General features: G+C 36.9%; 1 protein-coding gene across 1 annotated transcript; it reads right to left on the reverse strand.

Moving 5' to 3' along the window:
- Positions 1-459: 459 nt before the first annotated feature.
- Positions 460-13,222, reverse strand: PDK4 (pyruvate dehydrogenase kinase 4). Its single transcript, XM_021689775.1, has 11 exons — positions 12,874-13,222; positions 11,797-11,938; positions 10,420-10,491; positions 9,320-9,504; positions 9,012-9,098; positions 8,483-8,560; positions 6,724-6,800; positions 4,838-4,936; positions 4,531-4,641; positions 4,113-4,226; positions 460-2,710 (listed from the first exon to the last, which is right to left on the reverse strand). Exons 1-11 carry the CDS (start codon positions 13,001-13,003, stop codon positions 2,567-2,569), a joined length of 1,239 nt encoding a protein of 412 aa, XP_021545450.1. The 5' UTR covers positions 13,004-13,222; the 3' UTR covers positions 460-2,566.
- Positions 13,223-13,494: the final 272 nt, after the last annotated feature.

The raw sequence follows: 13,494 nt of genomic DNA on the forward strand, positions 1-13,494 counted from the left end.
AAGATTAATTTAGTAATTTCTATCTTCTCTCTACCTTATTATTATTCAGATATTTAATCCAGAAGTTGTTTGGGAACCTAAATTATCTAGGTAGTTATTTTGGTACTCTACTGTATTTATTATGTAAATACAGTCACCAAGTGAAACTTTACGTTTACCCAAAAAAAAGTACAGAATATATACATCGCAAAAATGATTATTGAATATATTCAATAAATTCATGTAGATAAACACACTATGTGCTACTGGAGCATACACGAGAAAGCAAAGGACAATCAGAAATTTCTGGACTTCTATAAAGTACTTACCTTTTATCTAAAAATCAAAATTTTAAGTTGCTCTCAATACTTTTAAAAGGCTATATCCAATCTGAATGTAAAGTGAAGAAAATCTTTACCTCAAATTTTTCTTAGTACTTTGCCATCTATTTGAGAAATGAATTTCAAAAGACTATGTTTACTGTTATAATAAAAATATTTATTATAAAAATGATTACATCTCTCTGTACATAGAGAAAAAAACACAATTTATACATCAATAACTTAAGTGGTCCTGAACATTCAGTAACCATCTGCTAGAATCCTAAAGCTCTTCCATAGATTTCACAAATACCAGTGTAGACTATTTCTATTTTATAGAACTCAATTTGCACAGTTTATGTTATTGTGATATTAACATTTCTTCTCTAGTATTTTAAAGATAGTTCACAGTGTTGGGGTTAATTACTTAATCAACTGCTTTAAATCTTTGGTAAATACAAGTATTTACATGCAAAATGTTTAAGTTCAGTGAAAACTAAAAAGTCAAAAAACCTATTGCAAATAGTTTTGTGTAATCGATAAATGCATGAGCCAGAGTCCCACCATCAAGAAAAGCCACTCTCTAGGACTTCTCATGAAAGAGTCTGACATCCACAACAAATCAGTTGAGGCCTCTATGGCCACGACCAGAAGCACCACAATTCTAGGCCACAACAAAATTAAACACGAATGTTAAATTCAACATATACAAACAGTACTGATTCTTTTACAACGCAGAAAATTCTAGCTTTTTTTTATATCCTGGTTGACACATCAATTTGACATGGATGAGTTTATTATCTCATAAAAGCCCATTATCTCGCAAAAGTGAGAGAACCATTTAAAGAAGCCATTCTGTTCTGAAAGACATCAATTCATCCTCTTGCCAGTAATTTATCTATGAAAATATAGATCATTTCTTGAAATAATTTGTAGGGGAAAAAGCAAGATGCCTACCCTCTGTTTCCTTCCTTCCCCGCTTCCTTCCTTCCTCTCTTCCTCCCTTCCTTCCTTCCTTCCTTCCTTCCTTCCTCCCTTCCTTCTCTGAGAGTTATGTACTAGACAGGCCTGTCAACCTGCCTATTATACTTGAAGTCCCCAAAAGTTCCATATGCATTACAACTTTCATTTATCAGCACTCAGTCTCAATGATTCAAATGAAAGCCTCCTGGCATGAAAACCTCTTACTCCCAGGCTATTTGTTAAAAATGTCCCAAGAAGTCTTTAAATTCTAATGTTCTTGAGCCATTTGATAATTAGGAATCATTTTTAATGTTAATGCAGGAGTGTAGAGAATATAATTACACATATATCAAAAATGTATCTTTTTAAGCCTAGAAAGGGGATGCCATCATTGGATTACCACCATTGCAGGGGAGAGAACAGCCCCTCCTACTGATTTAGCTTCTGAATGCATGATTTCTTTCCCTAACATTGGTTTTTCCAATCTACCATCTCATTCATAAAAAAAGCAAGGTGAGAGATAGTTTTGGCTATCACTTTGGCAATTCTTCTCCCCCTCCAACCGCCAACATCCTGAATTCAGTGCCTATTTTAAAACTCACCCAAGACTAGGCAGGCACCTGGCAATAAGTGTTCACTTATGACAAGAAGTGTGAACAGGAGAGCAGCATAATGGAGATACAGTATTCATCAGAAGAGGCTTTGTTCTGAGTTTCTACACTGGCCCAATGCCTTGGCTGCAACTTTGAATAAAACGTTTTGATTCATTCCTCCTCATTCAAATAACATACAAAGTAAATGTTATTTAGTCACCAGTTTTCCTCCCTAGAGCACACAGAAATATAGGAAATGTACCTTTACATACACATTTCTAATGACATAGCATAAACTAAGCCCCACCCCTTTGATGGCAGGGAGATATTGGCATATGGACACTTGAGATGCAATAAATACCAATATCTTATGCCATCAACAGCAGGCCTAAAATATCAGTCTTTGCAAGTGCTAGCTTATATCTTCACTTTGCTCACATTCCCATCCTTGTTGATACAGACATGGCAAACAGGCTTTTCCTGGATTTGATACAAGCTCGTATGTTATGCTAAGTTAAAGAATAATGCCTACATTACACTTTCCTGGGTCAGAGAAACGGGCTTCGTTCCTCTTTGCACCGCTGTTCCAATCAAGGAGTTTTTGTTGCTTTTGTTTGTTTTTGAGGAAACAAGAGTTCACACGCAACCATGCAGGAAGCAGCACTGGCGTAGACCCACTTTGATCCCGTAAAGTGTCCCGAGTGTCCCTCTTCACAGAGCCACTTTCCCCTTCGCCAGGTTCTTTGGTTCCTTGCTTGGGATACACCAGTCGTCAGCCTCAATGCTCATCTGATAATGTTTGAAGGCTGATTTGTTAAAGACTGGGAGTTTTTCTACAGACTCTGACGATAAAGCCTGCATGAAGAGGGGGGAAGAAAAATCAACTCAAAGTATTCATGGCATGATTTGTACATGAAGTGATTATTCAAAATAAATCCAGAGGTAAGTATTCAAACATTCAAATATGTTCCTTTAATTGATTCAGTTAATAAGAGCACACCATAGCCCATAGTATGCTAGGCAGTGTATAAAAGTAAAGTAAAAAACAAATATTATTTCTACCCTCTAGGGGCTAAAATAGCATATATACAATTATAAATTGGGGAACAGAATTTGTCTTCAATATTTACACCTGTCCCTTGTTCAGATATTGCTGATGTGACAGAACTGAATAGCAAAGCTATTCTTTCTTTACAAAAACCTTTGCCTCTGTGATAAAGAGTCCTAATCTGATACTATTAATTTATTAAAGTCTGATACTATACATCTATCATCTCTTAATCTTTCCCAGTACTTGGAAGACTTTTGTTCATTTAAGAAATGAATACATTAACTATTTTCAGATAGTCAAAAGCCTCTCGGCAAATAATTCCCTTGCACAAAATGGGAGCCTACAAAAATAATGTTTTAGTTACTAATATCTGTAACTACATTTTCAGTCAAAACAGCTGGAAAACAATTAACGAATCAGGACAGTGACCTTAACAAATAAATTGAGGCTTTATCAGAAATAGAAAAAACATGTACCAAGTTTTAAAGTTTAATCAGGAAATGCCAGACATCCCACTGACTGCTTGTGAGCGGTTAGCTTTTCCTTCCCTGGATTTCTAATAAGGTCAGCTTAAGGTCTTGAGTATCTTGGTATCCGTTGTTTTCTAGGCTGGAACATTATTAGCATGTATTTCCCACGAGTTTAAGTAAAACCAAGGTACAGCTATTCTCACAGATGCCAAAAGGTGTTGGTTTAAAAAATTCACATGAGGATCTCCTCACTTGGAAACTAATATGCATCTTGAGAAACAATTTAGCTTCACTTGAAGCAGGTAGCTTGGCCCCACTTCTAACTGGTAAGTTACCATATTAAATATTATATAGTACAACTACACATACCAAACAGAAAATACAATGACTTATGGTCGTTATTTGCATTAACTCAGTTTGGGGTATTCACGGGGGACCACAGAACTCGGGGCCATAAAAACAGCATTGCTTTCAGAAATACTGTTTCGGGGCGCCTGGGTGGCTCAGTTGGTTGGGCGTCCGACTCTCGATTTCAGTTCAGGTCATGATCTCAGGCTCATGAGATCGAGCCCCGAGTTGGGCTCCACACTCAGTGGGGAGTCCACTTGAGATTCTTTCCCTCTCTTTCTATCCCTTCCCCCGCTTGCACTCACTCTCTCTTTCTCGCTCTCAAATACACAAATAAAATCTTAAAAAAAATAGAAACATGATTGTTTCTACTGAGTTGAAAGGATACCTTTAAATAGATGATGGCCTCTGTTCCATATCCTGACATAGAGTAGAGATTCAGATCTCCCTGAAAGTACTTGGCATAGAGACGAGAAATTGGCAAGCCGTAACCAAAACCAGCCTAGAGGGAAAAGATCAGTTATTGGCAAAGCAATGGACATGCTCATTGAAATACAAAACATAGGAAGGAGTTATTATCCTCCCTGCTACTGATGTTCTAGAACCCAGATAAGTATTTTCTGCTTCCAAGCCGAGACCTCTCATGAATTGTTTCACCGTCTTCAGCTTGCTTTCTCATGCTTTCTCCTATCCCCCACGCCCAATTTAACTAAATTGACTTAACTTGCCTAAATACTTCCTTGTAATCCTTGCTTTACATTCAGAACTAGGTGGCTGGGATGAACTTAGCCTTTAATTGGTCTTACCAAAGGAGCATTCCGGGGATTATCCATCACGGGCGTTGGTGCAGTGGAGTATGTGTAACTAAAGAGGCGGTCAATGATCCTCAGGGGAACGCCACCTCCTCTGTCCGAAATCTTAAATAAACAAACAAACCAAAGCTATGCATTAAAAACAAGGTGCATTTATCGATCTAAAAATGTTTTCCCTTTATTTAAAAGTCACCTGGTGTACATGACCTTGATCTGCGGCTCAAAGCAGAGCACTTTATGATTACTGACACTTTTTTAGTTCTCTCAAGAGAGACTCAAAAGAACAACAGAGAATGGTTACCTTAATTGTAAGATCTTCTTTTCCCAAGACAACAATCACTTCAATTGGTGTAAGGGAAGGCCAATTTTCCTGGTGTTCAACTGTTGCTCTCATCGCATTCTAAAGAAATCAAAACCATACAGAATTCAATGGCAGAAGAATGAGAAACAATAAATAACCGTTTTTTATGTTTAAAATAAAAGCAGCACAGAGGGTAATTCAAAGTTCCTATTTTTTTTTTAAGTTAGTAGTAAAATAGCTCTGTAAATAGCCATTTATGAATGTGTCATGCAGGATGTATAATGAAAAATATTCATTTACCATGTAATATAGCTCCTGGGAGTAATGTCTAATGGAAAAACAATTCTGCTAGCTGTCAAGTTCTTATTTGTAAGCTTAATTTAAATGTAGAAATTGGTTTGTATAGTCCATTTCCTGGCTCTCTCTTTTCTGTCTTTCCATTACATTTTACATCCAAGCACCAAAGACTATTACATAACAAATGAACAGTGAATCATTGAACCAATTTATTGGCTTTTATAAAAGTTGCTGGGAAAGGTTGTTACTATTTAAAAGGATAGTAAATAATTCTAAATTAAATTTCAATTTGCATTTGATTATCATTTTAACTTTTACCAGTGATGGCAAAAAAACTCTAGGAGTTGGACCATTCAATTTAAAAATAAATGAAATCAACGAAAAAAGTATCTTTTGTCCTTTTACAGAGAAGAAACTCAAACAAGTTTGCAGACAACTGGATGAATCTCATACAGATAAAAGTTTTGGTTTATGTCACCCGTTTTCCTCTCTAACCTTCTTGTGGTACATTATCTGCTTTCTGGTTTCTATATGATACTAAGTTCTAATCATCAGCTGAAGTAAAAGAAAATAGATCAGATGTCTGTAGTACAATCAATACCTCATTGTACTAACATTAGAATAAGGTAGGAAACAGTAAGTTCTGAGAAAAGCTAAATCGGAATTAGTGGCAAATTTCAGTTTTTTTAGGCTTCTTCCTCCAGGAGTCCAGGAGACTCTTGGAAAGCATCACAAAGCTTCAGGTGTTTTTTTCTTTTTTGGTAAAAGTACAGTTTTGGTTTGGTCTTAAAACCTGGGGCAGGATTTGATTCTTGGTACCTGGCTACGCCAGACCAGTAACATTCACATCCTTGGTGAGCTTGTTAGAAATGCAAATTCTCAGACGTACAGAATCAAAATCTCTGGGCCAGAGCCTAAGAACCTATGTTTTAAGAAGCCCTCCAGGTGATTCCAATGCATACTAAAGTTTAAGAAGCACTGTCGTATAGTCTTGCTATGGAAAGTGTTGGAGTGTGGACCAGCAGCAGCACCTGCCAGCTTATTATGAATTCTAAACCCCACCCTAGTCCCACTGAACCAGAATTTTAACAAAATCCCAGATGACTCACATGCACATTAAAGTTGGTCATGGAGGGAACTGACTGCCTTCGGAGTATATTCTAGACTCAGGTTGGAACCCTGCCTGCTACCTGCAGTAGCTCTGGACCTGAACGTCTGGATTCGGAGCTAGACCATCCTGCTGGGGTGGAGGTAACAAGGCCCCATTTACTGTAGCATTCACCCCCTGACCTTCCTTAACAAATGCATGAATGACTAGTGCTTTGTTGGACACCTGAAAAAATAATAAGAACAGGGAGCACGAAGGCATTGTGAATCATATTGCGCGTTCTCCAATATGTGTGGATGCTCTCATGAACCGCATGTGCCCTTTCCAACGCTAACTGTAGCTTCTTTCTGTTAGGAGCCCTGAAGCATGTTTGGGAGAAGATAGCGAGGCTCCCACTTAGTGGGAAGCGATAAACGAAATAAAAAGGTAACCTGTGAATTAAAAACAAAACAAAATTGCAATTATTTTTGAAGTGTCATACCTTGAATAGTTCAAAGAGCATATGATGAAGGTGAGAAGGTACATACACAATGTGAATTGGTTGGCCTGGAGATTTTCCTAGAAAAAAATTAAACTCATTTAGAACTGGTAAACAAGTATTTCATTAAAACAAACTTCCGTATCTATTTGATTAACAGAGACTCCTTATTCCCAAGATTAGAATACTCCCCATCTTCCTTTACTCTGAAATTCTACCCTAGAACCTTCCCTCTTAAACAGTAAACACAACTGGCTTATTTTCAAAATACTATTACAGCTGCTGCCCTTGTGCTCTATGATTAATTTTTGCATTTCTCTACAAATGTATAAGGTCAGATGAAGTGCATGACAAGGTTGCTATAAATTAGGTTATGTGGGCTATTTCAGAATTAAAATCATACATTTTAAGAAAGAAAAAAAATTCATGTATCCATAGTATAATACTGAAATTAACGTTAGCTATAATTTTCATATTTTATGGGGAAATAACACATTTGATTATTCTTGATTTTTATCAGCCAAACATTAAATCTTACAGGCTAAATATGCTTACATTTCACTGAGAGGCAAAAGAAAAGAGAGAAACAAAAACCTCATAATACTGTTTGAGAAGAAAAATAAAAGTATTATTCTTTGGTGTCCCAGGCCTTGGCAAAGTTTGAATCAGAAAACAGAAGGTCTGGCACAATTCCCTCTTTATTTTATCAAACAGTTCAAGCAGTTTAGCTACACATATTATGCAACAATGCTGTTAATGCTTAGAGATATTTTTCAATCTTTATTTGTATTCCTATTTTTAAATTAGCAATCGATTACATGTACATATCCCCAGTCCATGAGTTAGGGTACTTTTAATTTGAGCAACTTAATTTTAACTGTCCTGCTCTGAGAAACACTATGGGATAAGATAAAAACAGTGCCTTGCATTCATCATAATATCATTTCAATGTGGGAAGACCCTCTCTTTTCAGGCACCCTGGAGCTGAAGCCACTGAGGTATGCTCTGCATCCAAAACAGTGGTGTCTACTTACAGTGCAATTAAAACTTTTTTCTTTTGTAATTTAAAAACATTTTTAAAAGAACATTTAACATGAGATCTACCTTCTTAAATATCTAAGTGTACAATATAGTATTGTTAACCGTAGGCGTGATGTTGTACAGCAGATTTCTAGAATTTATTCATCTTGCATAACTGAAATTTTATATCCATTAAGTAGCAACTCCCCATGTACCCCAGCTCCCAGCCTCTGGCAACCACCGTTCTACTTTCTGCCTCTTTGAATTTAACTATTTTACATACTTCAGATGAGTGGAATCACACGGTATTTGTTCCATGACTGGCTTATTTCTTACAGTACAATTTAAAGTGTTTTTGTTTCCAGGTCTTATGAGTAACTTCTCCAGGAGGATATTCCTGCTACCAAGTGGTTCCTCTTACTTCTGGCTTCCATGCCCCATATTCTGCAATAAGCTATCTTTCTTTGATCTAAGACTGGAACTAGGTTGCTACTCTAAATCTTAAATTACTTGCTCAAACCATTCTTCTTTATGAATCATCATTAGCGACTGAATATGCTCAGCTGGAACTTTCCAATTGAGATGAAGAGAACTTTGGCTTCAATAAAGAAGTGTACAAATTCTAGACAAGTTCAGAAGGGAGAAAAAGAACACAGAAGTTGCTTTGTATTTATAAGAAGTAATCATACTGGGAGAACAGTGAATTCCCTGTAGATTAAAATACGTTTTATTTGTAGCTTACCATTCACTTGTGTGAGCTTTAATTCTGGAGATGTTAAATAATACTGGTCACAAAGCATCTTTGAACACTCAAAGGCATCTAAAATAGAAGGTTTTTTTCAAAATGATGAAACGAATTTATGCCAAGTAAAATTTTCATGTGATCTTCAGTGTGTGTACTACCCTTACTCTAGAATATTCATTAAAGTACAGGTTTGTATATATGAAAAAAATACCTCTTTAATGTTTTATGGAAGAATTAAGACAGTGTTGAAGTTATAGCTCTGGAATAGGAATATGCACACTTCAGAGACAGAACACAATACATAAGAATATGGCACATTAGCCATTACTGTTTGGATTTTTATAATTTAATTAATGATTTTATTAAACCCCTGACTCAAAAGCAAAGGACCTTCAGGACAGTATTTATAAAAATATAAATAGAACATTCCGAATATAAATTTATTCACAAAGTCACCTCAACTATAGATAAGTCAATCATATAGTGTATATTTTCAATAAGGGAAATGCAGAAATCTAGAAATTACCTTGGACCACGGCTCCCACATCACAGTTTGGATCAATGCTTCCAATGTGAGTTGGGTCTCCTGTCTGTGAGTCACTAAATATAAGAACTGTTGAAAAATAAAAACAAAAGATGTTGTTATAAAAATCTGGATAATCATGATTAAAATTCTTCTTTCCTAGTCCTACAGGCAGAAACTATCAGTTGCTCTGAAAGAAAATGTTCAATCGTAGTTTTAATTGAGCCCCTGAAGAATGAAACATCTGGGTGGGGTACGGCTTATATTCTACACCCTTCTCAGTATATAATGACCATGATGAGCTAACTTACTATGCTGGTTCATCAGCATCCGGGTAGAAATGCGGTTCATGTAAAATCGATCCAAGAAATACTGAAGATTTTGATTGGTGACTGGGTCAACTGTACAACCATCTTTATATTCTATGACTCCTTGTGCCATGGTCGGAACTACATTGTGGTGTCTATTTCGAACTTTGATGAGAGTATCTATAAAACTAAGCCAAAACACATTTACAGTTACTGAAAGTTCAAGTAAGTTTCATTCACTTGTATCCCTTAGATTACTTCAAAGAAGGCTAAAGTTTATTTTAAGTAACCATCTAAAGAAATCAAATGATAAAATGTTTGGATGAAGCTTTATTAAGGTTCTCACTTACAGATTCTTCAACTACAATAGAGGGGATGGTATCACAAACAGATTTTTTTTTCCTTCTAGCTTAATGTAAAAATACCAGCTTTCTAACTGGTGAATTCATTCTGGGAATTCATTAAGCCTTCTCTTTAAAAAATAATAATTAAAAAATAATTAATATTAAAGAGAATTCTAGAGCGCCATTTTGGAAAAAACCTTCAAGATTTCTTCTTGGATTTATAAAAAGATTCTTCTTTCCTTAGTCTTACAGGCAGAAACTACAGTTACTCTGAAAGAAAATGTTCAATCGCCAGTGACAATGACATATATTAATATTATGTAACAGTAAATCCATCTGTGAATCTAATCATCAGACTAAATTTATAGTAAAAAATAGATTTCCTTAAAAATAAACAGTTCCCTGCACTCGTTCGTACTCAGCCTCGTTTTCAATGCCATCATTCCTCATCACTTCTAAAAAACCAACAAGTCAAAACTTGTCATTTGTAAGGGGGAGGTTATTTTTTATTCAAAGTTGTAGCTTCTTTAATTTATGTCTAAAAGAAATCTTCGAAGTATGTCTGGAAACAATCAGAGTTTTAGAAACGTATTCTTTTTTTTTTTTTAATTTTATTTTACTAGGTTATGCTAATCAGTATACAATACATCATTAGTTTTTGACGTGGTGATCCACGATTCATTGTTTTCGTGTAACACCCAGTGCTCCATGCAGTACGTGCCCTCCCATTAGAAACGTATTCTAATGCATAGAACTTACTCTGATAATGCTTTCTGGTCCTCTGGGCTTTTCTCATGGAATTCCACCAAATCCATCAGGCTCTGGATATACCTATAAAGTGACAGGTGTGCTTTAAGTTTTAAAGTTGAATAGTCAGATACAAGTGGCTAAATCATTTCAAAATGACTGCAAAAGAGAAAGTATTATGTTTAAAGTTAAAACTTTCCTTCAAGACACCTGGAAAACACTATATCTAAAAAAAACACAAAAAAAACACAAAAAAACAACAAAGCTACGACTTTAACCCTCAACTTTCTAACTTAAAATTTGTATTTCTTTAATCATTCCAGATCAGTAGTCAGTTTTTTGTTTTATCTGGCAAATGTTTTCTTTTTTTTATAGCGTTTAGAAATAACTTTTTAAGGAAGGCTTCCTATTTTTTCCTACTATATTCATTCATAAGTGAGTAGAAGTCATGAAAGCGGCAGTAAATACTATGGATGATGTGTTTCAGATTATAATTGTTTAATATGTGTTTCAGATTGTAAATGTTTAATAATATATATATTTATAATTTGTATTTGTAATATATAATATTTATATAACTATAATATAATATATATCGTATATTTATATTTATAATATATGTAATTATATAATATATATTTACAGTATTTTTCATATGTATATATTTCTTAAATCAATAAACAAAAAGCTGTGTAGTCAGTGGATTAGGGTGAGGCTCTGGTGTATGTCTGCCTCAGTGCATACCCCGGTCCTATTCTCTAAAAATCTGTTCCTTTGGGTGATCTACCCTCTCCAAGCCTCAGTATCCTTATCTGTAAAATGAGATGATAATAACTGACAGTTATTAAGTGCTGGCTGTGTGCCAGGTACTGTTTCAAGTACTTTTATTATGGATTAGCTCATGTAACTTCACTCACATAACCCTTTGAAGCATATACTTTATTTTCCTCAGTAACAGACGGGGGAATTGAGGCATAGAGAATTTAAGATACTTGCCAAGAATTCCACAACTAGGAAGAGGCAAAGGCAGGATCTGAACCCAAAGCCTGCTGTTAATTGGTTTCTAAGTAACAAAGATTAGATCCTCTAAATAGTAGTCCTTCTGTCTATTTCTAGGATAGCATTCCGTGTGCAATGTCAAATTCTTTTATTATTTAAAATACAATTATATTGTGAAAGTATGTACTTTTTCAGGGCAAGATGTCTGTAGCTTTATAACTGTCCTTATGATAATTTACCCTAAAGAACTAAAAACATCTTTACATCTTTCAAAAATATTTACTGTTCAGGCCACCTGTTTTCCAATTATGATGCTAACATATTATAAGAATTCATACTCGGATACTAGTCTTAAAAATAGAGACTGTTTCAGAATGATTCACCACTTACCAACTTTTAACTAATCGCACTGAAGAAGTATTGACTAATCGATCAGGGAGGATATCAATTTCCTTCAGGATATTGGCTAGCCTCACAGGCAATTCTTGTCTCAAAAATGCAAAAGAAGTTCTTTCACACGCATTTTCTGAACCTGCAATAAATAACTTTTATTTAGCTTTGGGGAAAAAGTAGCTCTAAATGATACATTTGAATAGTATTAACTAACCAATATTGAACACACACACATATCATAAAATCATAGTTTCACCCTCAGTTGGGTTACTATTTATAGTAAAAAGAAGTATCTCCTTCTTCATTGTCTTTTTCTTTACTTTCTTTTTTTAAAAAATGACCAAAATGAGAATTGTTGTTTTCTTTTTTTGGAAGAGGATTCACTTCCACGAAGTCAAAATATCCCATAGCCCAGTCAACATCACAATGTCAACCTGACAACATCGTTCAGAAAGTTCTAGATATGAAATTGGAGTAGAGGGATAAAAGGGTGGGTAGGAGTGCTGATGTCTCCACATTAGTGATAAATAATACCACAACTAAATCCTTAAAATTTTCCTTATAAGATCACTGCAGAAGGTTTGTAAACAGTTTTGGCAGTAATGCAAATATATGGAAAACCATTATGATAAAGAGACAAAACTGTTAGCAATGCAGAGAGATGAAGGTGGCTAAGGGATAAAATCGGAATTAATTTGAGGCTACTTTGTAACATTAGGAATCCTCCCCCAAAAGTATTATGCTGTGAAGGAGGGTTTTAAAGTTTTTTAAATCATCGTTAAGTAGTGACAGAAAGCAGTAAGTATTTTGACTGGAAGCTTTGGACGGAAAGATGAGCTCAAACCATCCAGCATCAGCGGGTCAGCAAGTGGCCTTGACCTGTAGGCACAAACTGTCAGAAATAAGGCAGATCTAGGAAAGGGCAAGGAGCACTGGCGTCGAGGCTCCAAGGTTCAGCAGGAGAGCAGACTCCAGTTACTTTAAGCAAGGAGCTCTGCCCTCCCTGCACAAAGTTTGAAAGTTAAGGAAGCTCCCCACCCCAGCGCCCCCACCCGGCCCTACTTCCCAGCTCACCAAAGTCCAGGAGCTGCTTTATGGACAGCGGGGACGGGCTGTAGCGTGAAAAATGCTCGACCTCGCGGGGCACCAGGCCGGCGCTGCTCAGCGAGCCGGCGCTGCGCATCACGAAGCGGGCCGCCTTCATCTTGATGCCCACCCTGCCCGCAAGCGCTGGGGCTGGCTTGAGGGACGAAGGCAGAGGAAAGCAGAACCTGGGACCGAGGAGGGGGCGGTGCGCGTCTAGGCAAGGAGGGCAGGTGGCCTGACTCGTGCACCCGGCCTGGGCTGAGATTCTGGGGTGCTTCCGAGTGGAGGAGGGCGGCAGTAAGTGTGAGGAGCCGCGAGGGGCTGGAGACTCAAGTTCCCGTCTGGCCACCACCCGCCGCCTCCCGCCGTTTTATTTGTTTCCCCGCACGCTCCCCCCCAACTCCAAAGGGGAGGAGTCACTGGGACTTAGAAACGCGTCCAGAACTGGGGCCGCGCCAATCAGCTCAGATAAAGAACTTTGGGCCCCGCCCCCCCGGCGCGTGGTCCCGTCGGTGGAAAGACCTGGTACCAGTGCCCGGGGCTGTGAGGAGTAAGGAGGAAGGTGAAGCGGGCATCTGGAGGTACATGGGCTCAAGATCAGCAACTTGG

This window comes from Neomonachus schauinslandi, chromosome 12 (genome assembly GCF_002201575.2).
Source record: "Neomonachus schauinslandi chromosome 12, ASM220157v2, whole genome shotgun sequence".
NCBI classification, from domain to species: domain Eukaryota; kingdom Metazoa; phylum Chordata; class Mammalia; order Carnivora; family Phocidae; genus Neomonachus; species Neomonachus schauinslandi.